Source organism: Podarcis vaucheri, assembly GCF_965113315.1.
Source record: "Podarcis vaucheri genome assembly, chromosome: 8".
NCBI lineage: Eukaryota > Metazoa > Chordata > Lepidosauria > Squamata > Lacertidae > Podarcis > Podarcis vaucheri.
This window is the reverse complement of record NC_138766.1, coordinates 95,406,089-95,429,721: the sequence shown is the minus strand read 5'-3', so window position 1 is coordinate 95,429,721 and position 23,633 is coordinate 95,406,089. Positions and strand designations below refer to the sequence as shown.

At 57.2% G+C, this 23,633-nt stretch overlaps 1 protein-coding gene across 2 annotated transcripts; it reads right to left on the bottom strand.

Moving 5' to 3' along the window:
* Window positions 1–2,178: 2,178 nt before the first annotated feature.
* NRBP2 (nuclear receptor binding protein 2) lies at window positions 2,179–22,308 on the bottom strand. 2 transcript variants are annotated; one of them, XR_014222841.1, is made up of 19 exons: window positions 22,148–22,308; window positions 12,468–12,590; window positions 12,216–12,317; window positions 11,479–11,568; window positions 11,079–11,119; window positions 10,882–10,976; window positions 10,643–10,666; window positions 10,012–10,095; window positions 9,862–9,917; window positions 9,544–9,639; window positions 7,892–8,024; window positions 7,681–7,783; window positions 7,300–7,350; window positions 6,849–6,984; window positions 6,519–6,572; window positions 6,253–6,316; window positions 5,916–5,971; window positions 2,402–4,778; window positions 2,179–2,363 (listed from the first exon to the last, which is right to left on the bottom strand). XR_014222841.1 is itself a non-coding variant. In XM_082235732.1 (18 exons), exons 1-18 carry the CDS (start codon window positions 22,271–22,273, stop codon window positions 4,710–4,712), a joined length of 1,503 nt encoding a protein of 500 aa, XP_082091858.1. In that variant the 5' UTR covers window positions 22,274–22,308; the 3' UTR covers window positions 2,179–4,709. The 2 variants fall into 2 exon arrangements, 1 of the variants encoding a protein (XP_082091858.1); XM_082235732.1 differs by having other exon boundaries at window positions 2,179–4,778.
* Between the last annotated feature and the right edge of the window lie 1,325 nt (window positions 22,309–23,633).

The following is a 23,633-nucleotide window of genomic DNA, read 5'->3' as shown; positions in this document are numbered from 1 at the left end:
TCCCTTCACCATCCCAGCACATCCACAGGAGCCCTGCCCAGTTCCTATGTCAACCCTGATGATCCCAAACAGAAGACCATCAGGATCACAAAGAACTTGCATATGGGAGTGGATTCAGCATGGACTGAAACAAAGGACAATGATCAGATCTTCCCTCTGGGGGCAGGAAACTGCAGACTCCCTTTTGTCTCCTGGAAGTGACTCATGGGCAGGGGGAAAGGAGGAACCAGCCAGGTGACAGGACACTCAGGTTACCACCACAACTCCTCCCTCAACCCCCCCTTTCCGTAATGTATGCATGATGTTTCTGGGGGTGGGCTTGACCTAGAGGAGGGGAATTTCAAAAGTTTTTATAAGGTCTTGCACACCATCTTTCTGGGTCTTTCCTCTCTCTTGCAAGTGAGGGGAACACCCTGTTGCAACAGATCAATAAAGGCCAAGCCTACAGGCTGCTGTTTTGCTCCAAGTTATCCTGGTTGGTGTCTTTGTTTTTGTCCAAGGGAGCCCTCGGATTTTTCCGGTAACAGCTTCATAATATAATTTAAAATCTGGGAGGGAGAAGCCTCCACTGTCTTTAATATCCATAAGTAATTTATCTTTTATTCTTGGTTTCTTCCCTTTCCATATAAATTTTGTAATATCCTTTTGCCATTTCTTAAAGCATGCTGCACTACTTATGACCAGTACTGACTGAAATAAAAAGAACACTTTTGGCAATATCAGAATATATCACTTGAATATATATTCCTGAAATTTTCTGGCACAACAGGACACCGTGATGGAAACCAGAGTGCATGGAAACACCATTTACCTTCCTGCTGCAGCGGTACCTATTTATCTACTTGCATTGGTGTGCTTTCAAACTGCTAGGTTGGCAGAAGCTGGGACAGAGCAATGGGAGCTCACCCCGTTGCTTCCAATCGCCAAGCCCAAGAGGCGCAGTGATTTAGACCATAGCGCCACCTACATCCCCTTACCCACTACATCACACTGGTTAGATTCAGCTGGTGAATGCAGCCAAGCACTCTTCCTCCTGGCCTGGGAGATCTCCTCATAGGAATGACAGTCCCTGCAGTGACTGTGTTGTGCAGGCATTCAGACTTTGGCTTTGTTTGCTCTTGTTTTAAGGCTTTTAGACTCTGTTTCATACGTTCTGGCCCCTGCATGAATTTTTACCCTTCACTTTAACACATACACAACAGCAACAGCAGAAGAGCCCTGCTGCCGCTGCTTCAGGCCAGACGGGACCCACCAAGTCTGGAATCCTGCTCCCCCAATGTCTTACCGGCTGCGTATGGGAAGCCTGCAAGCCAAACATGAGCACAACAGCACTCCCCGCTACCATCACCCATGACTCCCAGGAACGAGTGCTCCATGAATGTTTCCCTTCAGAAGTTCCTCAGCCATCTTATAGAGATTGGCTGTACATGGTAACATCTGTCAGGCGGTTGAGTGAGAACCGCCTGCCTCTTCTTGGTGCAAAGGAGGCTCCTTGACTAGTCTAGCAGGAAGAAATCTGCATGAAACGTATCCTAAAGAAGCACGTTCCCCCTTCTGGGTTCTACAAGAGCAACAAAGACCAATAATTGACACTGGCATTAATGGCAGGATCTGGCCTAGTCCTGAAGGCACGGCAGACACGGAATATTCCCTGGTGCCAAAAGCTGGAAGTTGTGGGTTATGAGGCTCAGGTATCGGAGTCAAATAAGCAGGGAAAGGACGGAGGGCCCAAGTGAAGAGGGCACCATGTAGGTGAGGCTGAATTGCTTTCCTAGTTCCGCTCCCCGGGGTCTGCAGCAGAGGGAGACTTTCCCCAGGCCTAGGGCCAGGAGGCTTTGTGAAGAGCTGCTGGAGTTTGCTTCTGGGCCCAGCTGTGCACAAAACCGCCCACTTGCGTTCCTATGGCCCCTCTTACTGCAGCTAGAAGTTGATTTGATTATGCAAATCTGGAAGATTTATCTGGTCTGCCTGCAACCAGGGGTGCCAGTGGGATTTTCTAGGGAAAGTGCACTGTGGATTGGGTCCTCTGACCCTCTTGCAAAATAGTGCAAAACGTTACCTGTTATTGGTGTCATACAAATAGTTTTGTTTTTACAATCAAGTAATGCTTAAATTTTATGAAATTAATTAATTAAGAATCAGTGCAAACACACATAATAAAATGTCTTGGGACACAGATTGTGAACAAGTGAAACATTGTATTTCCATAATTGAAAAGGCTTAACTTCTAGAACTTCTGTCTGCCACACAGTTGTTAAAGGCACAAGGAGCCTGCTTCCCTCACTGCCAGCCCTAAACCAAAGCCATAGGGTAAGCCCTTTTTATCACAAATGGACTTCTTAGTAGACATGTAGACCACTGTACTGTAAGTCAGCTATAGATGACTTCTTAATGAGTGCACAACAGGAGACGTACCTAAGCCTCTTGGCAAAATTTTCACATTTTGCCATTTGCAAAGGTGGGTTGTTTTTACGTCCATGCATACTTACTGTATTTGCAGAAAGTGACACCACAGGAAAGCTGCATCCTAACTAGCAGGAGAAAAGGGTGGGCAAACTACAGAGTTTCTAAGGATTGGAAAGTGAATCACAAGCCAGAAAAGTGTGCTAAAGGAGTGGGGGAAACCGCAGTTCTTTAAGACACCAGGCAGTAGGAATCTCTGGGGTCCTAAACAACTCACTCATCATTCACAGCTCTGACTTCACTCACTGGCTAAAACCCCTGAAAGGCAGAAGCAGCCAGATTGGCTCTTCTTGCAGACAGTGTGTAGAAGGGGAACCTGCACATCTTGCTGCTGAACTTTATTTCCAGGAGGGCTGGAGACTTACTTTTCTCAAAATAGAAATAGAAAGAAAACAGAGCCTGGGGCTGCTGGGGGCACATGGCATCCATGCCCCCTGGGCCCACTCCAGGATCTCCCTCTCTGGAGCTCATGGGTGTCCTTTGGAATGTGCATCTTACTCCCGAAAAGCCTTCCAGCCTCTTCCAGCACAGCAGGCCTGCATCCGCACTCCCAGCAAAGGATGGACTGCGCTGGGTGACGGACTTTGAGCAAGGACAGCAGCAGGATCTGAGGCTCATTTAGCCCAGCTGTCTTGATGGAAATAGGGCTTTGGCTATTTGACAAGGGAAGCCTAAGGGCAGTGGGGGTGGAAGAATACAATGACATAATTCACCTGAGCAACCCACCTGCAGAGAGGATCACAGCTGGCTTATCAAAGAGCAGCAGCAAGCAAGGACCCCCTTGCTCGCCAAAGACCAGGGCGCTGGCAGGCAGCATTCCTGTGCTGAGGAAATCCACATAGTACAAGGGCCACTTGTTTCATCAGCACAAGCTTCTCAGCTTGCCAGGCGGGATGGTCTCCTCTCTTCCTCCCAAGTGCAGTTTGGGGGGATCAGCCAGCAACTGCCAGCCAATTTCTCTGGGCACAGCGGGAGAAAGGAGCCCTCATGCTGGCTCTGTTCTGCTCGCAAGACTTGCTAGTTGAATCTTGCCTTGGGATTTGCTTGGGGGGGGGCAGCCCAACCATGGAGGCGGCACCAGACAAGCGGCTTCTGCTAGCTCCCCACCCTCTTTCCCACAAGCGGCCAGGCTGATGGTGCTGAAGCAGGGCATGCATTTGGGCTGCGGGTTCCGTGCTGGGGCAGGATGTTGGGTGCAGGTCAAGCAGCTTTTGGTCCAGAGAAGAGAGGAGCGTCCCCCACAGGGCCCTCTTCCTGCCTCTGCCTGCCCTTCCTGAGAGCTGCTTTGCTCTCAGGTTCCCAGGGGACAAACCATCCAGCTGACTGGCGCTGCAGGCACCCGAGCTGGGCTCCAAGGGAGGCAGGCAGAGCAGCTGAGGCTGCGCAGGATCCCGGCCCTCTTGCCCAGAGAAGAATGGCTGGGAAAGAGCCAGTTCTCAGAAACGGAGGAGGCCACTGTTCCCCAAGAGGCTCGTTATATTTTAATATATTAATTGCTATCATCACAGGCACTGGCAAAGCAACAGGGGGGGGGGATTTGGCACCGCCAGCACCAGGTGCCCAAGGCAGGCAGCTCAGCAAGCACAACATACATCACAAGAGAGCAGAATCCGCACACGTTGCCTGCCCAGAGCAGCAGGACACAGCTGAGCAGCTCCAAGTGGCGGCGGCAGAAGCAGCTTCTGAAGCAGGGGGTTCCTGGGGCCCAGCTCCTTCCCAGTCCAAATGCCAGCAGCTCAGCTGCCCCGTGGCCCCCGACCCTTCCGAGAAGAACGAGGTCCTGGGACTTCCCTCTTGGTGCCCCCAATCTGGGATGGACAGGAGCAGAGGGGGGAATCCAGCAGGTGGGGTGGCCCAGCTAAGGCCTCTGGAGCTCTGCTTCCTTCTCGTGGCTCTGAGCCTGCCACCCTCTCCATCGTAAGGGGACGCTGCGGAGCAAGAGGGGCCACCGGGGGCTCTGAGCAAGCCTGCACTTCCTCTGCCACCCCCACCAGCAGAGGGAGGTGGGGGGGGGGCTGGTGGAAATGCAACCGTTCCTGAGATTCGCCCTGGCCAGCGCCAACTCTCAGCCCTGCCCAGCTCTTCCTGGTCTTCCGGTGGGGCACCCTCAGGGCTGCTGGTGCCTCCCCCACCCGGCTGCTGCCCTCCAAGCCAACCTTGGCACAGAGGAGCCCTCCGGCCCACCACGCCCAAGGTGGCTCCTGTCCCTTCTCCAACGGGGCCCACCTGCCCCAGACCACGCTGGCTCAGGAGGGAGGAGGGTGCTGCTTGCGGAAGGCGCTTTCGAGGAAGGCGGCCAGCTTGTCACAGTCGTCCTGGGGGAGAAGAAGAGGCAGGGTCAGCGGGGGCTCCCCTCCCGCTCCCCCATGCTGGGCCTCCGTGGCAGCCCCCTCCTCCTCCCAGTTGGTCCCTAGGGGGAGGCTTCTGCCCCAGCGCAGCCGGGGGCATCTGCCCCACTGCCTTCCGCCCCGGCTCTTCCATGCCCTTTCTCTCTGCCCCCAACACAGGGCTGGCTCTGAGCTGGCTCTCGTCCCCCTGCCAGGTGACCTTGGGCCAGTTGCCATCCCTCGCCTGGCTGACAGGGTTGATGCGAGGATGAAATGGGGAGGGGAGCACCGTGTGTGCCGCTTTAAGCTTCTTGGCAGGAAAGGGGGGATAGAAATGTAAAAAGAGGGTGGAGAATTGGCAGTCTGCCTCTGCAGCTTTGCATGTGGCTCAGCAAACCAGCCGCCTCAGAAACGGTTTTTATCCAAATGCGATTTTGGTTTTAAACGCAGTGTAAGGTAGTCTCTGTAGGAGTATATTGTATTTAATTATGGGGTATCAGAGTTTTTAGGGGGCTAATCAGACTGGGATAGCTGGGATAGCAGGCCTGTTGGTTTTCGAATGTCTGGTGTAGATTTTTTCAATTTCGTTGTTCTGTTCTATGGGACAATAACAATAAAGATTATCGTATCGTATCATAAACTGAGTTTGAGAGGGTAGCCCTGGAAGAGGAGGGCCTTTTGGTACCCCCCCCATGTCAGCTGACTGAGGGGGATCAGGAAGGCAGGTGCCCACAGCCCAGCAGGGGTGGGGGGCTGGAGGTGGGGGCTGTCGCCCTCCGGGAATTGTTGATCCACAACTCCCACTGTAGCCACTGGCCACGCTGGGTAGGGAGGGGCAGAGGCTACGCAGAAAAAGGCACACAAAGAGAAAGGGGAGAAGAAAGAAAGAAAGAAAGAAAGAAAGAAAGAAAGAAAGAAAGAGAAAGCGCTTGTGGAACTTGACAGCTTGGATTATTTTCCTAGGCAGACAGACCTGGCTGAAAAATGCAGCCCCACCTGTTTTTCACCTGCTTAATCCCTGGGAGGAGCAGGACCAGAGCTCTTGCCTCAAACAAACCTTTCTTTTCTCTCTCATTTGCTTCCCTCCCCCCCCCTCACCAGGGGGTGGGCCCTGAAGAAGCTCACCGGGCTGATGAATCCATAGTGCACAAGCTCCATAGCCAAGTCCTTGGGATTGTCATCTGCAGAGGAGAGGAGGAGGAGCTGCTAAGGGGGGGGGGCACCAAAGGGCCGGAGGGTCGGCTGGTATTTCAAGCCTCGTGACAGTGAGTGAGAGGCGAAAGGAAGACTGGCGTGGGGAGGGACCCCCACAAAGCGTGGGAGGCACAGCTGACCCCAGGCCAACAAAGCAGCCCCCCAAGGCCATGGCTGTGCCACTGGGAGGCCCCACCAGTGTCTCAGGTCCAAGAGCCAGGCAACTGTGAGGGGGTGGGTACAGGGGAGGCATGGGGAGTCCACTCACTTGGCAGCAGGTCGTAGCTCAGCTGGCGGTGAAGTTTGTCTTCCAGGACCAGAAGGAGCGTGAGCTGGGAGGACACACAAAGAGAGTGTATGGGGGGGGGGAGTTCTTGAGGGAGAATCTCCCCCCCCCCATGTGTGAGAAGGGGAGGCTGGCTGACGGCGCCTGCAGGGGACCCACAGAGCTGCCGCCTCTCGTCTGCCCCACAGCCAGGGGTCCCTCCTGCCCTCTTCCCCAGCCCTGCCCAGGAAGGGGGGGGGGAGACGTACCCGCCACTGCCTCTTCTCCTCGCTCCACTCCATGCCGCACTGCATCTGCACCACCTGGGGGGGGGGGGAGAGGCAGGGACTCCTCAGGAGAGGGCTCCTTGGCCCCCACCCCACGCTGGAGGGGAGGCTGGGGAAGAGGGTCCCCTGTGGGTGCTGAGGCCAGAGCCCTGGGGCTCCACCGAGCCTACACTGGTTTCCACCAGGGATGCAGGCCGGGGTCTTTCCAGGCCCCCCACCCAAAGATGCCCTTGGGGGGCTGAGGTCAGGATCTCACGCATGCAGAGCAGACCCTCTGGCCGCTCCGTTGAAGCTCTGCAAAGCTGCTCTTACCTTTCTGGTCTCCACATCAAAGGGCTCTGGCGTGGGCGTCTTGGCCTTCTGGGGGTCCTCGGGGGGCTGGGATGTCGATCTGGGGAGCGTGTGGGGGCGGGTAGCAGCAAAGTTCATCAGGGGATAAATGCCATTCCTGGGGTGAAAGGAGAGAAAGACAGGCCAGCTGGGAGCATCAGCCCCATGGACCCCACATCCCGGGGGAGACTGGCAGCCAGAGCCCAAGAGGGGAGGGGGAGAGGGGGCTCTGGGGCTCAGCCCCCTAAGAGAGCAGCAGCTCTGCTTCTTGATCCGTCTGTCTGCCCCACCCCCATTCCTGGAGGGGGGGAGGCAAAAAGCAGGGCTGCCCCACTGCAGTCCCAGAATACAAGAGACCAACACCCTTGGAATCCTGCTGTGGGACATGAAGGGGGCAGGGGGACCCACACGTGCAGCCCATGCACAGACTCACCTCACATCCTCCAGGAACTTGTCCAGCTCCAGGAAGGAAACTTCTGAGTATCTAAAGTGGAGAAGAAGAAGAGTTTGGATTTGATATCCCGCTTTATCACTCCCCTTCAGGAGTCTCAAAGCGGCTCACATTCTCCTTTCCCTTCCTGCCCCACAACAAACACTCTGTGAGGTGAGTGGGGCTGAGCGACTTCAGAGAAGTGTGACTGGCCCAAGGTCACCCAGCAGCTGCAGGTGGAGGAGAGGGGAAGCGAACCCAGATTACGAGTCCACCGCTCTGAACCACTACACCACACTGGTGTGGAGGAGCTGGCTGGCTGGCTGGTTGGGGGTGGGGGCAGGTTCCCTTTGCCCAGCCCCACCCATTTCCCTGGCTGCCCACCTCCACTGCACAGGCGGGCGACCCTCTCGCTGGATCTCTGCCATGACGATGCTGAGGTCCAGCTGCTTGGTTTTCTCTTCCACCACATTCTCAGGCCACAGGTCTGCAAGAATCAGGCAGGCAGGGCTGGTTGGGGCTGAAGCAAGACGGCCCGGCCAGGGTGGGGGGGGGCCTTCCCAGCTGCCCCACTCCCACCCCCTCCCCAACTCACACTGGTTGCTGATGAAGCAGTGAGCGGCCAGGAGCTTCAGGGAGTGGACCTCAAAGAGGACGCGGTGGAAAAGGAGGTTGTGAGCCGTAGGACGCCGGTCTGGGTTCAGGAGGAGGCAGCCCAGGATGAACTCCTGCAAGGACACAGGGGCAGCGGGGGGGGGGGTGTCTTAAGGGGAAGCCGGGCTCAGTGACAGCCTCCTACCAGGAGAGCCGGGCACTACAGCCAAGAGGCCGGCCAGGAAAGGCCACAGATCAGTGGCCACGGTGTCCGGGCAAAGCAGGAGAAAGGGCAGGGAGCGCAGACGTGGGCAGCTGAGACGCTGCCAGGGAATTGCCACGTGGGACACACCTTGGCTCCCCCTCCCCAGAGGACCTGCCTTGCCTCCTGGGAGCTTCCTGGCTCTGGCCTCTGAGGCCCTGCTGGACCCAGAACTAGGATTGCCAAAGGGGTGGCCGGGCTCTGTCTCCACAGCGGGGGGCAGAGGGGCTTCTCAATTCCAGTGGGCGGAAACCATCGGGCAGGGGGCAGCAAACTTTTTCAGCAGGGGGCCGCTCCACCGTCCCTCAGACCTCGTGGGGGCCAGACTATATTTTGAAGGGGGGGAAGGAACGAATTCCTATGCCCCCAAATAACCCAGAGATGCATTTTAAATAAAAGGACACATTCTTCTCATGTAAAAACACGCTATTCCCGGACCATCCGCAGTCCAGATTTAGAAGGTGATTGGGCCAGATCCGGCCCCTGGGCCTTGGTTTGCCTACCCATGCCATAGGGGGGCAGAACCCGGCTTGCAGGTTTCCCACAATGGGCACCAGGTTGGCCACCGTGAGAAGAGGGTGCTGGGCTAGATGACCCCTTTGGCCTGACCCAGCAGGCTCTTCCTCCGCAGGAAAGCTGCCCCCCTCCCCCGCCGCCATGGGGCGTCCCAAGCCTTTCACGAAGGCTTGGTTCAGGCGTTTCCAACAGATAGATCATGATCTACTGGTAGATCACGGTGTGTTTCTTCCAGATCGTGGCTGACCTCTGACCCCTCAGCCATCTCCTTACAAAAAAAGCAAAAAAAGCAACAACCCCCAACTTTGGCTTCCTAAAAAAAGCCCCACAACTTTGGGTAGATTGCTGCCAGTCTTTTTACAACAATGGGGTGATCACTGCCAGTTTTTTAATACTGTGAGCAGATTGCAGTCTACTGGGAGTTGGACGTCCCTGGCCTAGTTCATGCGTCACACTAAGCCCAGCGATGGCTTGGCAGGGAGGAGGCGCAAGCTCCATCCGTCCATCTGTCCATCCTGGTGCCGCCAGCAGAGGCCCCAGACTCCCAGCACAGCCCTCCAGCTGAAGCCAAGGCTCGTTCCTGGTTTGCTACCCATGGGTTGCTGGGAAGCCAGATTCCCCTGCAATGTCCAGAGGTGTCGGGGCTTTGCCACAGCAGCAGGACTTGGGAAGGAGCCAGGCAGCCTCACTGTCATGCAGCTCATCCTCTCAAGGCCGCCCGGCAGCATTTGCCCTCAAAGAAAGGGCAGTGGGGCATTCCAGGCGTCTACAATGGGGGCGGGGGCAGAGGGGTTGCCACAGCCACCAGACAGGCAGGGAGCCTGATCCCCTGCTGTGCCACCCCTGTGGGGAGGTGGCCAAGAGGCTTTTCTCACCCGCATGATGGGGTCATCCAGAGAATGCCTTGCCCGCTCAATTGCCTCCTCCGACACGTAGGTGTCCCCATTGGACTGGATCTCCAGCACCGCCATCTGTGGGGAGAAGCAGAGGGGAGGGGGCAAGGGGGTGAAGCTGGGGCAGAACAAAAGGGGCAGCATGGCTCGCAGCAACCCTTTTGCCAGAAGACAGTGCTGGCCTGGGAAGGAGCCCCCTGCGGAAGAGGTGGTGGATGTGGGGAAGGGAGCCACCCTCCCCCCCAAGGGCAGGGTCACCAGGGCCCCTGCGTGGCCATCCACACTCCCCAGATTCCCTACCTCCAGAGCGCACATCCCGAAGGAGAAGATGTCCACGGCCGTCCCATCCGCCACGTCTGAAAAAGGAAGCACAACCAGACCCAGCTGGCCAAAGCCCCGCCTCCAGGGAAGCCCCGCCCACCCTCCAGCGGCCCTTGCACCACTACTCACGCCCGTACTCCGGGGGGAAGAAGTGCAGGTTGCGCTGCTCCTCTCGCTCGGCACGGATGGGGCTGCGGAGCTCAGGCGGGATGGCTGTGGGGCGGGGAGAAGGGAGAGGAAGGCTGGAGCATTCAGGGCGGATACAAGGATTAAACTATGGGACTCCCTCCTGCAGGAGCCAGTGGCAGCCACCAGCGTGGAGGCCTTGAAAAGAGGATTGCACAACTTCACGGAGAAGAGGGCCATCGATGGCTGCAGCCGCCATGGCTCTGCTCTGCCTGCCACAGCCAGAGGCAGCGATGCTCCTGAAGGGCTTACCGTAAGTGACAGCGCATGGAGTGTCCAGAGGGGCCCATCCTCCCCCAGGCAGCAGGTTGCGAGAGATCCCACAGCCTCCAGGAATGGACTGGGGCCAGAACAGAGGACGGGGACCCCCCCCAACACACACACACTCCATTGCCCCGAAGGCCAAGTGACCCAGAGAAGGTCTTCACGAGGAAGCAATCCAGCACTCCTGGCACTTAGGGTGGCTGTGATGGACCTGGAGCCCTGAAGAATGCGGAGGAAAACCCGCCTGTCGCTCCCTATGGAACAGGGTCGGGACTACGTTTGGGGGGCAAGAGGAAGAGGCAGCACTTACCCTTCGCAAAGACTCTGTGCCAAACTGCAGGGAGAGAACAGAGAGGGAGAGTTGCTGAAAAGCACGTGGTTCTGTGAAGCAGGAGGGGAAAGGCCTTGAGGCCCCTGCCTGGCCACGGGGGGGGGGAGCTGTGGGGGCCGGACCAGGTCCTCCCATGTCAGTTTGCCCCATGGGTAGCAAAGGCCGTTCTTTACCCCCCACCACACCCCTCCTGCCAAGGCCCAGGACCCGCTCCGTACCTGACCCAATCTTGATGAGTCCATTGTGCTGGATGAAGATGGTGTCACTGGTGAGATTCCCGTGGATGATGGGGGGTTCGCAGGAGTGCAGGTAGCTGCAAGAGGAAGGGAGTCGAGGGGCATTGGACTGCTTCTCCCCACAGAGAGGGTGGGGCTGAGGCACGGCGGGGGGGGCAGCAGCAGCAGCGGAGGCTCACCTGAGGGCCGAGAGGATCTGAGTGCACCAGCGCTTCCAAGCCTGTTTTGTTTTTTGGTAGGGGGGAGCAATGAGAGAGCAAGTCAGCTCAGGAGACACACCCCCCCGCCGCCTTTTTCGCTCAACAGGAGCAGCTGCCACCTGGACAGGGCAGTCGCCTGCCCTGAATCCACCTTCACCCACCCATCGGGGGCTCCGGTCAGCCTGCGGGGAGTGGCTTCCTTCAGAGGAAGGTCTGTCTTGCCTGACCTGCTGCTCCTGCTGCAAGGGTTCCTCTGGCTCTCTCCCAGCTCCCCCCCCCACCGCCCTTGTACCACACCTGTCGCCCTGGGGGGCAAGCTGGAGCATCCCTGCAGGGGCCTGGGGGAAGTGGGGGTTGGGGGGCAGGGCAGGGGTCCTACCCGGGCATTCATAGCCTTGTGGTTCTTCTTGGTCTTCTTGAGGAACTGCTTCAGGCTTCCGGAGGAGACGTACTCTGTGATGAAGATCACCTGGTGGGGAGGATCAGGTGGGTGAACTGAGGGGTTGACCTGTCGCCCCAGGAAGCCTCTCAGGCCCCACAGTTCCCACAGCAGCCCCAAGGGGGAGAGGCTCCTTCACGGGCAAGGTTTGGAAATGGACGCCCAAAGACAAGCCCAGCCCTCCAACAGAAAGAGGATTCTGGGAATCCTCCCTTCTGCCAAGCTCTTACTATGCTCAGGATCCTGCCCTGGAGCTTTCTTTCTGGGCACCAGCCACGTGGCTCTTTTGTACATGACGGCTTTGCAGAAGCCAGGGCATGGGCACCAGACTTTGGATGTGTGGGGCTGCCCCCCACCCTGGCATGACCAGGTTAGGCTCTCGGTCACCTGGAGCAGCAGCAGTGGCTCTCCAGGATCGCAGGAGGGTCTTGCCAAGCCAGCCCTGCGCTGGCAGCCTCAGCAGCCGCTGCCGCTCCAGCTGGGATGGGAGATGCTGCCAGGATTGAACCCAAGTGCTTCCACCTGGAAAGCCGTTCCTCTGCCCCTGAGACCCCTACACAAGCCCACCTCCCCCAGGGTGGTCACTCAGGGTCAGGCCTGGGCCCGTATCGTGGAGGGAGCTCATCCCAAGGGCTGGGGGCAGCCCTGCCAAGCCTCCATGGGGGCCCCTGCCTCACCTGGGCCTTGATTTCCTTCACATCCAGCCAGTACTTGTGGACCTTCACGATGTTGGGGTGGTCAACGACTACCAGCTGCTCAAACATGGTCTTGATCTTCTCCTGTGGCCAGAGGAAGTGGGCAGGGAGGGGAGACTCAGCCATGGGGAACAAGCTGGGGGTCTGGAGCTGGGCAGGGTGAGGCGCCGCCTTCCTTGGGGGAGAGCGCTTGGCGTGCACCACCCCCAAGGTCTAGGGGGTTGCCAGCCTCACCTCATGAGCTTTGAAGGCCGCCTTGTCGGTGAACTGCAGCTCGTTCCACACAACCTCCACGCCTTCCTCTGTGTCCATGGCCAGGAAGGTGCTCTGCAGTCCAGGCATGTTGCCCTGGTTGACCTGTGGGGAGAGACGCAGCTTCAGCGCGCCAGAGGCTCAGCGCAGCTGCGGGACGTGGGCCCTGCCCCCCCCCCAGAGCACAGCGGAGTCACGGCCCCAGACAAGCACTGGGAGAGAGCTGCAATGTGTGGGGCTGCCTTTGGAGACGGCCTGGAATCTGGCTCTTGCAGAAGGCAGGGCTCTGTGGCCGACGGGAACAAGGAGGAGCAGATCTCCTTGCAGCAGGGGATGTGGGTGATTGCTTCATTTTTGTTTTGTATTCTGTGTTATTTTTCTTGTACTGTATTTTTATGTTGTGAACTGCTCTGATACCTATGAATGGTGGTCAACAACAACAACATTTAACACTAACAGATAGGTAGCCGTGTTGGTCTGCCATAGTCAAAATAAAAAAAATTCCTTCCAGTAGCACCTTAAAGACCAACTAAGTTAGTTCTTGGTATGAGCTTTCGTGTGTGTATCTGAAGAAGTGTGCATGCACACGAAAGCTCATACCAAGAACTAACTTAGTTGGTCTTTAAGGTGCTACTGGAAGGATTTTTTTTTTTTTAAACATTTAACACTGTTTCTTGTGGAAACTGCTCTGGCCTAATTCAAAGAGATGGTTTTGGCCTTTTAAATCTCCCATGGCTCCTGACTCCTAACCCCAGAGGACTGTCTCTCTCTGTCTGCCTCGTCCCAGAGATCCTCACCTGAGGCCCTTCTGGGTGTGCCATCTCCCAGGAGAGCTAAAGGACCAGTAAAGTCATCTGGGGTGGATCGACTCCCCTATGAAAGAAGGTTGAAGTATTTGGGACTTTTAAGTTTAGAGAAAAGGCGAGGAAGCCGGGGCAGCACGAGAGAAGCCTCTGCAAGGATGCCTGGCACAAAGGAAGTGGAGAGAGGAAAGGTTTTCCTCCCCGTCATAGCGCTGGAACCCCAGGACCTTCAGTGAAGCTGAATGCTGGAAGATTCAGGGCAGATCAAAGAAAGTCCTCCTTCATGCAGCCCAGAGTCCAACTGTGGAACTCTCGCCCACAGGAGGCTGGGAGGGCCACCAACTTGGAGGCCTTTAAACAGGATTAGACAACCCCCCCCCCCCGAGGACAGGGCTAGTGGAGGCCACCAGTCCCAATTGCCAGGCTCTGCAAGGCTCCTGAATGCCCCTTTCTGGAAAGCGCAGCAGGAGAGAGTTGCTCTGGAGCCTGGATCCTGCCTGCAGGTTTCCTACAACACGCATCTGGTTGGCCACTGTGAGAACAGGATGCTGGACTAGATGGGCCACTGGCCTGATCCTGCCAGCTGTTTCTGTCCTCAGGGCTGGTGAGGAGAGAACAGGCCTTTTCTGCAGTAGCTTCCCAGCTAGAAAAGGCCCTGTTCCCTGCAGGCCCATCTGCCTCCAGCTTGTCTTATTTTCAGTGCCATGCAAATCTGTCTTTGCCTTTCTGGGCAGCACCAGCGACTGGATGTTTTTATTTTTGTTATGACAATATGTTCATGTATTTTATTCTGCTTCGTTGTATTTTATTCTTCTAAATCGCTGCGGGACCATCTGCTGTGGGAAACTATTAATAAATTTGCTAAGCTAACCCCCATGATCAAAGGCAGTATATTTCCGAATACAAGGAAGGGTGTGCATGTGTGTGTGTGTGTGGGGGGGTCTATTGGGCTCCTGCCCTGCTACTCAGCCTCTGTGGGGGGCACAGAGGCTGATGGGGATGGGGCAGGAGGCACACTTTCCCAGCCTCTCTGGGGGTGGCATCCAGGGCAGGCAAAGGAATGTGGGATATCTTTTAGTAAACAAACGCTGAGATTCCCAGGATGCTTGGGGGGCGGGGAATGTAGCCAGTGGTTCCCTGGGGGGAAGAGAGATCGCCATGGCCCCCCAATTGGCCAAGCTACCTGGGCCCAGACCCAGCACATCTCCTTGGTAGAAATGGGCGGGGGGGAAACAAGGCCCCGGCTGTTGCTAGGCAAGGGCAAAAGGCAGCCTGCTAGCACAGCCCTGGGCTCTGTCCTGCTCTCCTGCCTGGCTGACCACTCCTGCCGCAGGGGAAGTTGAGGCAGAGGGCTGGCTCCTGGATGCGGACCGAGGGCATGCCCTGCAGGGGGGCTGTGCCAACCCCTCGGCCCTTGGGCACCTGCCTCCTTGCTGTGGGGCCTCCGGCAGCAGCAGGCGCTGGCAGGGGGGGGGGAGGTGAGAGCTGGCCCAGCACCTGCTGAAAGGCAGGATTGTTTGTGGCCCAGAGAGGACACCCTGTCCCGCCCGCCTGCCAGGGCTTGGGGCACCAGCAGACGTCTGCCTTGGCAGGCCGGGAGGGACAAAGGCCTCCAGCCACAGCGCCAGCCCGAGTTCATTAAGAGGGGAAGATGGAGCCATCCTGGCAGCCACGTCTCATGGCCCAGTTCCTGCCAGGGAAACAAAGAGGCCCCATTGTCCCCATCCTTCCCCCCCCCACGCCCGGCCACCTGCCTCCCCCCAGGCCAAGGAGTGGGGTTGCCAGGGCCAGAAACCAGCCGCCTTCACCCTGGGGCGGCTCCGCTGCTGGCTGCCCGGCTAGCTGGCATGGGGACCCCCTTGGTCAAAGGCCCAGAAAGGTGGGTCTGGGATGACACACCTTGGCAACTTGCAAGAACAGGGCACCCCTCACCTGGGCACCGTGCCTAGGAGACCCACCAAGAGGGAAGGGGGTCTCAGAGGCAGCATCTGCCAGGAAGGACCCTGCCTGCCCCCTGGCCAAGGTGCGGAGGAAGCCACAGTTGGGCCAGTGGCCAAGCCCAACCAGGGAAGGCCTCCGACCCAACTGCCCATTGCCACTGAAACGGGGCGCAATCCGCCCACCTTCCCCACATGATGGGCAGGCGCCACCCGCTTGCCAGTCTCTTAGCTGGGATTGCAAAAGGGGCAGCCAAAGTGAACATCAGACTAACCCCCCCCAAAAAAACGTCTAATTGAAGGTCTATGTCCCCCCACAAGAGACCAAGGGGGAGTGACTCACCCCAGAGCCAGTCTTTGTGGCACCTTTTTATTAAGCAACCCCAGGGCAGGGTTCCCAGGAGCAAAGCCCAAAAAGGACTGCGGGGGGGACAGGACACAGGCATTTCTTCATCCAACAGCCCCCACCATTGCTGTGCTGAAAAGGCTGAGACTGCTTTGCTTGTGCAAAAGGGTTCATTGCTCTTTCGCCTCTGGCTGTGTGGCCGGGGGGGGGGCATGCCAGGACATGGGGGGGTGGCATCGCTGAGAAGAGGAGGAGCAAAGGGCAAGGGGGGGGGAGAGAAAGAAGTCAGGGCAGGGAGGGGACAGCTCAAAGCAGAGGAAGCGCACTTTGCAGAGAAACACACAGGCGCAATATGGGTCGAAGGTTTTTTAAGGCAGGGCAGGTCCCTGTCCCCAGAGGTTTACAGTCTAAATTTCAATGGGGCAGAGAAATATGCCAGCCTCCTGGACTAGCTCCCTGAGAAGAGAGGGGCCTGTTAGGAGGGTGTCCTGGTCCCTGTGGGGAGGCCACTTCCCGGCACTGGGGGTTCCTGCTGGGCACCTGAGCTGCTGCCCTGGGTTGGGGTTACAGGCTGAGGGGGTCACTCAGTCTCAGTGAGCAGGTGGCACCCAGCTCTGCCTCTTCTTTTGTTGTCCTGCCAAGGCAGGCATCCCCAACCTGCGGCCCTCCAGATGTTTTGGCCCATAACTCCCATGATCCCTAGCTAACAGGACCAGTGGTCAGGGATGATGGGAATTGTAGTCCAAAACACCTGGAGGGCTGAAGGTTGGGGGTGTCTGTGCGAAGGCGTCTGGGCAGGTCCTGATCTGACACTGGGAGATGGCAAATAAGCCAAAAGCCAACACAGACCTGGCACAGGTGCTGGTGGAGCAGGAATGGGGACAACACCTGTACTGGATGAGGCTGCCCCTCCCTGGGAACCACAGGTACACACTCTTGAGGATTTCTCTTGACCAGGGTGGGGCAACTTTATGTCTGGGGGCCACAGTCCCTCCTGACAACCATGCACCTTCACTGTGCTGCCCCAGAGGCTACAGGGGCCCCAGAATGCAGCCCCATATGGGGGCCAAGTGACCTCCCCACTCCGCTTTCACGGGGGGGGCACAATTCAAAGTGTTAATGATGAGTTTTAAAGTCCTAAATGGCTCAAGACTGGGGTATCTGACCTTCTTGCCACCTGCCCTGTGTATCCCCTGAACCACCCCTGAAATGCTCCCTGCCGGGAAGCAGGAAGGAGCCGGTCTTTCCTCTGGCTCTGGAGCTCCTGCTAAAGGAAGAGCAGCCTTTTGTGCCCCTCTCCCCTTAAGCAAGTAAAAACCTTCCTTTTGCAGAAGTTTTTTGGGTTTGCAAGGGGTTGATTTATTGCATACGTTTTACTCTGCTGATTTGGAATAACTTCAACTGCTGGTGCTCGATTGTTGCATTAACTGCTCTTTTTATTGGTCCTGAAAAACCAACATTGGCTCCCAGTACATTTCCGAGCACAATTCAAAGTGTTGGTGCTGACCTTTAAAGCCCTAAATGGCCTCAGCCCAGTAGACCTGAAGGAGCGTCTCCACCCCCATCGTTCTGCCCAGACACTGAGGTCCAGCACCGAGGGCCTTCTGGCGATTCAATAGGAGCTGCATCAATAGGAGTATAGCATCTAGACCAAGGGAAGTAATAGTGCCACTGTATTCTGCTCTGGTCAGACCACACCTGGAGTACTGTGTCCAGTTCTGGGCACCACAGTTCAAGAAGGACACTGACCAACTGGAACGTGTCCAGAGGAGGGCAACCAAAATGGTCAAAGGCCTGGAAATGATGCCTTATGAGGAACGGCTAAGGGAGCTGGGCATGTTTAGCCTGGAGAAGAGGAGGTTAGGGGGTGATATGATAGCCATGTTCAAATATATAAAAGGATGTCACATAGAGGAGGGAGAAAGGTTGTTTTCTGCTGCTCCAGAGAAGCGGACACGGAGCAATGGATCCAAACTAAAAGAAAGAAGATTCCACCTAAACATGAGGAAGAACTTCCTGACAGTAAGAGCTGTTTGACAGTGGAATTTGCTGCCAAGGAGTGTGGTGGAGTCTCCTGCTTTGGAGGTCTTTAAGCAGAGGCTTGACAACCATATGTCAGGAGTGCTCTGATGGTGTTTCCTGCTTGGCAGGGGGTTGGTCTCGATGGCCCTTGGGGTCTCTTCCAACTCTATGATTCTATGATTCTATTCTATGATTCCCTCCCTGTGAGAAGTGAAGTTACAGGGAACCAGGCAGAGGGCCTTCTCAGTGGTGGCACCCACCCTGTGGAACGCGCTCCCATCAGATGTCAAGGAAATAAACAGCTATCTGACTTTTAGAAGACATCTGAAGGCAGCCCTGTATCGAGAGCTTTTTTATGTCTGATATTTTACAATTTTTTATACGTACTGTAAGTTGCCCAGAGTGGCTGGAGAAACCCAGCCAGATGGGCAGGATACAAATAATAAAATTGTTATTATTAATGTTTATGGAAAGGGGACTTGAAAGGGTTGAATGGTGGTTTGATTTTGTAGTAGCCACCTTGAGCTTTTGATGAGGAAAGGCAGAGGACAACCGTTTTAAATGAATGAAGGGTGGGGAGGCACAGCGAGGGCGGAACCTGGGCAAGCTGGGCAAATTCATTTCCTGGGGGGGGGAGGGTGGCGGGGTCCAGACGGGAGCCTGACGTTTCGCAGCCGGGGGGGGCAGCAAAGGAGATGGGGAGGAGGGGCAGTGGCCAGAGGCAGGATTTGGGAGACCTTCCTTTGGGAAGTTCAACCTCCTCTTTGACAGCCTTCCAGGGGGCAAATGGGGGGGGGGAGGAAGGCAACGGCTCTTTCCCACTGGCTCTGCTGCTGGCTTTCAGTGGCTGGCTTTGCACTGGCTGTTGATATAATTGAAACCATTTTGGTTTCCAGCTCTGCTTATAACTTTGGTGTGCGGTTTATAAATGTTTTAATTTGAATTTTGATGAGCTTCATTTTTTTAATCATTGATTGCCTTGAGCAACATTCTGTTGGGAAGACGTGAGACAAATGTCCTTAACAACCACCCTCTCTGGGGGAAGGATGCCTGACAACTGCTGATGCTGGTGAGAAATTCCTCGGGCAAAAGCCCTGGCTCAAGACAGCTTACAAGAAGAAAAAATACTAACAACAACATCATAACAAAAGTGGTCATAAACAATAAACGAAATACTAAAAAGTATATAACCCAACTGAACAGTTTCCACATAAATCACAAGATACAAAATAAAGATACAAAAAACCAACAGCAACAACCCTGACAACGGAAGAAACCCAAACAGCAGCCCAGCCCATGAGTCTGTTCAGCAGCCTCTGCTTTCGTAGTTGGAGTCAGTCTGAACTCCATCCTCCCAGGCCAGGTGGAGAAACAGCCAGCAAGGCTGGGGGGAGCAGGTTCACCAAAACTCACACCCAAGACAGTCTCTGGAGCTGCTTCCTTTCTGCTTTCCCCCTCCCATCCCAGGCAGCCAATGAGGAGCAAGAGGGCTTGGCTCATCAGCCAACAAGATGCTGCAGGGCCATCTGGCTGGGTACCACAGCTGCTCTGGAGAAGCTGTAGTCATGGCAACTGCATTGCCAGAGCCAGGAGGCAAACAGGGCCAGGCATGTGGAAGCCTTGCGGTCTCTGAGACTGCAAGAGAGGCAGCTGCCAAGGGGGGCGGGCTGCTGCTGGGCCTTTAAGGGTCATTTTGTGAGGGGACACTTTTGCAAAGAAAGTCCCTTGAAGTCCCTTTTGCCAAAGGAGCTGGAGATCCCCCCCCCATAGAGGCTATATGAGACCAAGAGGGCCTCTGCACCATGGCACCATTTCCCTCCTTTCCCTCCTCTCTACCTCTGCCTGCCTTCCTCAGAGACACAGCCAGGCCACAATCCAGGAAGGCAGAAGGAAGACGGGAGAGGGACTTCTCGGTGGTGACTGCTCTCCCACAGAAGCCAGATGGGCTGGGCTCCCTCCTTGCACACCTTCCACAGGAGGGGAAGACAGTTTTATTTTGACTGTTATTTAAGGAAAGGGCGGGTCCTGCGGTGTTTATATTCTAATGCTTTAGTGGTTTTTTATATTCATATTGTTTAATTGTACTAATGTTTAATTGTTTTTTAATTATTGCTTTCCCCCTATATTTTAGCTGCTTCTATTTTATCTGTAAGGTGCCCTGAGACCCTGTTGGGGAAGAAGGCAAGAAAATAATAATAATAATAATAATAATAATAATAATAATAATAATAATAATAATTCCTCAACAGGCCTGATTCCAGAGCAAAGTGGAGCAGGCTGGGCAGGCAGGCAGGCAGCAGGTCTGGAGGGGCTGAAGGCCCAACTGAAGGCCAAAGCCCCCCTCCCCCCTCCTCTCTAAGCCTGGCACAGCAGGAGGCCCTGATAAGCCAGCCCAGAGCCCAGGTCTGCTGCAAGATAAGCAGCCCTTCTGCAGAGGTCACCTGTGGGCCTCCTGGCTAGCACTCCCTCCACCCATGGCACCCCACCCATGCTTATTCAAGGATCCTCCACCAAGGAGCAGAAGTGGAGGGCGGCTGGCAGGACTTCTTCCTTAATAAGAGCAGGAGGCAAAGCGGGGAGGGAGAGAGGGGCAGGCCAGACCCACAGCTTGTTCTAGGTATTTCCCCCCATTAATTGCATATATTGCTTGAGTATTATTTTTTTAAAAAACAACCCTCCAAGCTTCCCATTCTCTACATGGACATTTTCTTTCAGAAGACAGGGATCACCGATCTGGCCCTGTGGGGCTCCAGAAGTCTGCCCCAGCCCCAGAGGGACACCAGCACATCTAGGCTTGTCCCCAGAAGCCAGAGCAAGTGGCCCAATGGGTGGGCCAGGCTCCTGAGGCAGCTTTGGCAATGGTGGTAACCCCCACAAGGGAGAAGCCCCCCTTGGCAGGAGGTGGGTCATAGCAAGGACTGCTAGCACTTTGGCTCTTGGTGCCAGTGGCATCAGCCAGGCCAGTGGCAGGCGGTTCCATAGACCCGTTTTGTGCCAATGGAAGCCTGAAGCTGCCAAGGCTTTGCAAACAGCAGAGGTGGGCAGGTCAGCGCAGAAGAAATTGCCCTGCCTTGCCTGGGAGGCGCCAGCCTGTGTTTGCATTCTGTCAGCAAAGGCCTTGGCTCCCGAGACCCTTTGGACTGCGATGCAGCCCTGCTGGGTGCCCAGGAATGAGTGACCAGGCGGGCAAGAGCCTCTCTGGCACTGGGCAGAGCCAAGAGCGGGAGCTCCCCCCTGTGCCTCAGAGCGGCAGCGAGGCCACCTGGGCAGGGTCCTCTTCCCTGGCACTCGGAGAGCGTGGCAATGGCAGGGTCCCAGCAGCCCCCCCCCCGCTGCAGAGTGATCCTGAGGCAGGCACTGGGGGAGGGCAGAAAGGAGACCCTGGAAGAGGAAAGAGAGCTCAGTCCTGGCCAGCTGGCCAGCAGAAACACAGACAAAATCTCAGGTGTGTCTCTGGGCGAGTGCAGAGTGCAGCTCAGGGAGCCACATTCCCAGGCAGGTTAAGCCACGCTGAGCCTCTCACAGTTTTCCAGGATCTGCTCTGACTGTTTCAGGGGCGGCAGCACAAAGAGGAGCCCCCCCCCCCGCAGTGTGGGCAGAGGGAGGCATGATGGGGCTTGTGGCGGTAAGAAGGAGGGGGTCACACTGCCTGCGTGCTGTGGGGCAGGCCTAGCCTAGGAGGAAGTGGGGTTGCCTGCCCTGAGCAAAGAGATCCCACCAGAGCCCCTCTTCCCAGCTGGCTCTGGGCTGAAAGCTGTGTGACCAGCTGGCTCCCGGCTGCCCCCACTATCGTGGCTGGGGGCCCATGGGGCAGGCCCCCCCAACCCTGGGCAAGCAGGCCTCCCTGGGGGCCTCCCCTGAAGGCAAACATGGGCCTTATCAGAGGCGCCTGGGGGAGGGGCAGTGGAGGGGGGCTCTGCACCCCTGCAAAGAAGGCGGGTCCCGTGCCAGGGAGAGGGTGTCCCTTCTCCAAATGGAGGGGGACTCGGAGGCTTCCTCCTGATCTCGTCGCCTTTAGAAGGAGAGATTTGTTCAGGGAGGCAAGACCTGCTCTGTCTGTGGGCGACAGGAGGGAAGTGTCTTCTGAATATGGGGCGAAGCGGGGCTGGCTAAGGGGGGCGCAAGAGCCAGGAGGGCAAAGCCCACCTAGCGGAAGGGGATGGAGCTGGGCTGCCTCCCGGCCCCACTTCGCGTCTGGGGCGCCACATCCAGATAAGCAGCCCACGAGAGGCCCTCTCCCCGGCTCCGCACCGGGGCTGCCCCGCTGCCCTGTTTTGCAGGAACCCCGCGGCTCCCCCTCCAGGCGGGGGGCGGGGAGGGGAGGCGACGGCCAGGCGCCCCGACGGGTCCCGGGAGCCCCGCCGAGGCAAGGGGGGAGTCGGGCAGGGAGGCACCGGCGCGGCTGCAGACCCCGCTCGCCCGGCCCCGAGGAAGCCCGGCTCGGCCTCCGCCCTGCCCGGTCCCCGCTGCAGCTGGGGGGGGGGCAGCCCTGGCCCGCCGGAGACCCTCGTGGGGGCGGCCCGGGGACCCCGCGGCCCTCGGCTCCGCCGCTACCTGCTCCTTGCGCTTCTGCCAGCGGCCGCAGGGACTCTCCTCCAGCACCTCGCTCTCGTCCTCGCTCTCCTCCTGCGACGCCGCCGACACCGGCGCCGCCGCCTCCGGCTCCGCCGCGCCCGACATGCCGCCCGGGGGACGGACGCGCCGCTGGCGCCGCTGCAGCCTCCGTCCCGCCGCCGCTGCCCCTCCGCCGCCCGAGCCCCCGCTGCCGGGGGGGGGGCGGGCCCGGGCTCAGCTCCGCCCGGCGCGGAAGGCGCGGCTGGCGCGGCGGCTCGGGAAGCCGCCCCGGGTCCGAGCGCCGGCCTCGGCCTCGCGATCTGCGCTGCCCTCGGGCGCCCCACCGAGGCCTCCGGAGAAGGGGGCCCGGAGCTCGACTGCCCTCTTCTGCCGCCGCCCTCCGTGGCCAGAGGGGACCCGGCGGGACGGTCTCCGGGCAAGTGGGCGGGCGAGGGGAGGGGAGGGGAGGGCAGCCGCGGGGGCCAAGCAGAGCGAGCCCCCCACCTCTGGGCTCCGGGAAGGGGCTGTCGTGGCCCGCGCAGCCTCCGCCTCCAAAAGCCCCAGGAGCAAGACGCGGATTCTGGGGGGCGCGCAATCGGTGGGCTTTGCACGAACCCGGCTGCGGAGCACCTGTCACCCGAGGGGGGGGGGCTGCTGGTGTCCGACCAGGGCCGGATTGAGGTTTGATGCGGTCCTCAGCTACTGAGGGTAATGGGGCCCTTTCTATGTCCAGCTGTCCTTTGTCAACAACAAATTGTCGCTGTTCTTTTGTGCTGAATATATGCTAGATGGTAATGTATGGACATCATAGGTATCTCAAGCCATTTGCACAAGTTGCCGCGCAAGCAGTCCATGCAGAATGGAGGCACCCTATATATAGAAAGGAGCAAACCAGGGATATTTGAGGGAGCGGGTTAGCAGGCAGGGCCCATGACTTACATCACAGGAGCCTACACAACACCAAACACTGCGGCTGTATGTAGGTTTTCTTTTAGTTGTTTTTTATCTTATCTTTTGGAAATGTACACCCAGTTTTTACACTTTAAATTTTTTTGGGGGGTCCAAGAGAGTGGGGTCCTAAGCTCTAGCCTTTTTAGCTTATACTTAAATCCGGCACTGTGCCCATCTGAGCCCGTGCAGAATGAAATTGTGCATGCACATGACAGAAGCCCCCAAACAGCACCCTTGACAGAATTCCCATAGAGCATGCCCCCTCCCCAAGTCTGTCTGTGGAAGAGGGTGAATTGGTCAGGCGGAGAAATGTGGGGGGATGTTCTGTGATGAGTGGTGGCACAAAGTCAAACGTGGCCCCCCTTTTGTGTGGGGAAGGATGCTACTGGACGCGACTCAGGAAGGCAGGCCGAGATGTCCAGTGGCCGAGGCAGGAGGACCTGGGTCTTGAAATCTGCCTGTTGCTTGGCAAGGGCTCCTTCCATGTCCTGCTACAATTCTGGTTGGCTAGTTTGTCTTTCAAGTCCCCAGAATG

What these genes read in the sequence shown, in the direction of transcription:
- NRBP2 (XM_082235732.1), bottom strand. Translation starts at nt 22,273, where the DNA reads ATGTCGGGCGCGGCGGAGCCGGAGGCGGCGGCGCCGGTGTCGGCGGCG. An exon ending in GGCAGAAGCGCAAGGAGCAG is followed by an intron (nt 12,591 to 22,147) that starts GTAGCGGCGGAG and finishes CTCTCCCCACAG; the next exon opens with GTCAACCAGGGCAACATGCC. An exon ending in TTGATGTGGAGACCAGAAAG is followed by an intron (nt 6,573 to 6,848) that starts GTAAGAGCAGCT and finishes CCCCCCCCCCAG; the next exon opens with GTGGTGCAGATGCAGTGCGG.